The 2,500-nt window shown below is 52.8% G+C and overlaps 1 protein-coding gene across 3 annotated transcripts in view; it reads right to left on the bottom strand.

Annotated features, from left to right (window-relative positions):
- The window catches only part of LOC110516172 (huntingtin), a 130,719-nt gene that overhangs the window by 52,291 nt on the left and 75,928 nt on the right, over positions 1 to 2,500 (bottom strand). For all 3 annotated transcript variants that reach the window (XM_036934297.1, XM_036934295.1, XM_036934296.1), the window contains 2 exons: positions 2,209 to 2,325; positions 216 to 338 (listed from right to left, as the gene is read on the bottom strand). In XM_036934297.1, coding sequence (XP_036790192.1) covers positions 216 to 338; positions 2,209 to 2,325 — 240 coding nt within the window. The remainder of the gene's footprint in view (positions 1 to 215; positions 339 to 2,208; positions 2,326 to 2,500) is intronic.

The following is a 2,500-nucleotide window of genomic DNA, read 5'->3' as shown; positions in this document are numbered from 1 at the left end:
GGAGAGAGAGGAGACGAGGGGAGGGAGAGAGAGGAGACGAGGGAGGGAGGGAGGGAGGGAGGGAGGGAGGGAGGGAGGGAGGGAGGGAGGGAGGGAGGGAGGGAGGGAGGGAGGGAGGGAGGGAGGGAGGGAGGGAGCAGGTAGAGAAAGAGTTAGCCTCAGTAAAGACCTGGCAACAATTGAATTATCCAAAAAGCTCAAATTCTGTGTCTCACCATGGTAGCAGGTGTAGTGAACATTCCCTTCAGCAGCATATCTACCGGGCGGAGAGAGGAGGGAGCGACCGTCTCAAACAGAGTGTTCAACACTCCCAGAGCCTCAGGGGAGTCCAGGTGCATCTAGGACAGAACACTCAATCAGTAGACACCACCTCAGGTCCTGTGTTACCATGACACCACCTCAGGTCCTGTGTTACCATGACACCACCTCAGGTCCTGTGTTACCACCTCAGGTCCTGTGTTGCTACCTCAGGTCCTGTGTTGCTACCTCAGGTCCTGTGTTGCTACCTCAGGTCCTGTGTTGCTACCTCAGGTCCTGTGTTGCTACCTCAGGTCCTGTGTTGCTACCTCAGGTCCTGTGTTGCTACCTCAGGTCCTGTGTTACCATGACACCACCTCAGGTCCTGTGTTACCACCTCAGGTCCTGTGTTGCTACCTCAGGTCCTGTGTTGCTACCTCAGGTCCTGTGCTGCTACCTCAGGTCCTGTGTTACCACCTCAGGTCCTGTGTTACCACCTCAGGTCCTGTGTTACCACCTCAGGTCCTGTGTTACCACCTCAGGTCCTGTGTTACCACCTCAGGTCCTGTGTTGCTACCTCAGGTCCTGTGTTGCTACCTCAGGTCCTGTGTTGCTACCTCAGGTCCTGTGTTGCTACCTCAGGTCCTGTGTTGCTACCTCAGGTCCTGTGTTACTACCTCAGGTCCTGTGTTACTACCTCAGGTCCTGTGTTACCACCTCAGGTCCTGTGTTACCACCTCAGGTCCTGTGTTACCACCTCAGGTCCTGTGTTACCACCTCAGGTCCTGTGTTACCACCTCACGTCCTGTGTTACCATGACACCACCTCAGGTCCTGTGTTACTACCTCAGGTCCTGTGTTACTACCTCAGGTCCTGTGTTACTACCTCAGGTCCTGTGTTACTACCTCAGGTCCTGTGTTGCTACCTCAGGTCCTGTGTTGCTACCTCAGGTCCTGTGTTGCTACCTCAGGTCCTGTGTTACTACCTCAGGTCCTGTGTTACTACCTCAGGTCCTGTGTTGCTACCTCAGGTCCGGTGTTGCTACCTCAGGTCCTGTGTTACTACCTCAGGTCCTGTGTTGCTACCTCAGGTCCTGTGTTGCTACCTCAGGTCCTGTGTTGCTACCTCAGGTCCTGTGTTACCACCTCAAGTCCTGTGTTACTATGACAACACCTCAGGTCCTGTGTTGCTACCTCAGGTCCTGTGTTGCTACCTCAGGTCCTGTGTTGCTACCTCAGGTCCGGTGTTGCTACCTCAGGTCCGGTGTTGCTACCTCAGGTCCGGTGTTGCTACCTCAGGTCCTGTGTTACTACCTCAGGTCCTGTGTTGCTACCTCAGGTCCTGTGTTGCTACCTCAGGTCCTGTGTTGCTACCTCAGGTCCTGTGTTACCACCTCAAGTCCTGTGTTACTATGACAACACCTCAGGTCCTGTGTTGCTACCTCAGGTCCTGTGTTGCTACCTCAGGTCCTGTGTTGCTACCTCAGGTCCTGTGTTGCTACCTCAGGTCCTGTGTTGCTACCTCAGGTCCTGTGTTGCTACCTCAGGTCCTGTGTTGCTACCTCAGGTCCTGTGTTGCTACCTCAGGTCCTGTGTTGCTACCTCAGGTCCTGTGCTGCTACCTCAGGTCCTGTGTTGCTACCTCAGGTCCTGTGTTACTACCCCAGGTCCTGTGTTACTACCTCAGGTCCTGTGTTGCTACCTCAGGTCCTGTGTTGCTACCTCAGGTCCTGTGTTGCTACCTCAGGTCCTGTGTTGCTACCTCAGGTCCTGTGTTACCACCTCAGGTCCTGTGTTGCTACCTCAGGTCCTGTGTTACTATGACAACACCTCAGGTCCTGTGTTGCTACCTCAGGAACGGGAGTGAAATTCTAAAGTTCAAGGATCGACAGTCCATTGACAGTCCATAGGAACAGGCAGTACAGGAATAACTTAAAATAAGTTTACAAGCTCTCTCTCACTGTGGTCGTACCTGTTGTTTTCCTATCATGGGCAGGATGATGTCAGCGATCTGTCTGGACAGTCTCTTCCACTTGTCCTCGTTCTCCTTGTGACACTGCTGGAGGACCAGGATGAACATCTCCAGCACCTAAACACAGACACAGAGAGGTCAAAGGTCACACAGGTGAAAATGTTACATGGTTGTAATGGTTGCATGGTTCAAATATTTCATGGTTCCAAAGTACAAAGGTTCCAAAGTACCAAGGTTCCAAAGTAAAAGGTTCCAAAGTACAAAGGTTCCAAAGTACAAAGGTTCCAAAGTA

The sequence above is a fragment of the Oncorhynchus mykiss genome, chromosome 10, assembly GCF_013265735.2.
Source record: "Oncorhynchus mykiss isolate Arlee chromosome 10, USDA_OmykA_1.1, whole genome shotgun sequence".
In the NCBI taxonomy this organism is placed as follows: Eukaryota; Metazoa; Chordata; class Actinopteri; order Salmoniformes; family Salmonidae; genus Oncorhynchus; species Oncorhynchus mykiss.
This window is presented reverse-complemented; position numbering and strand designations above follow the sequence as displayed.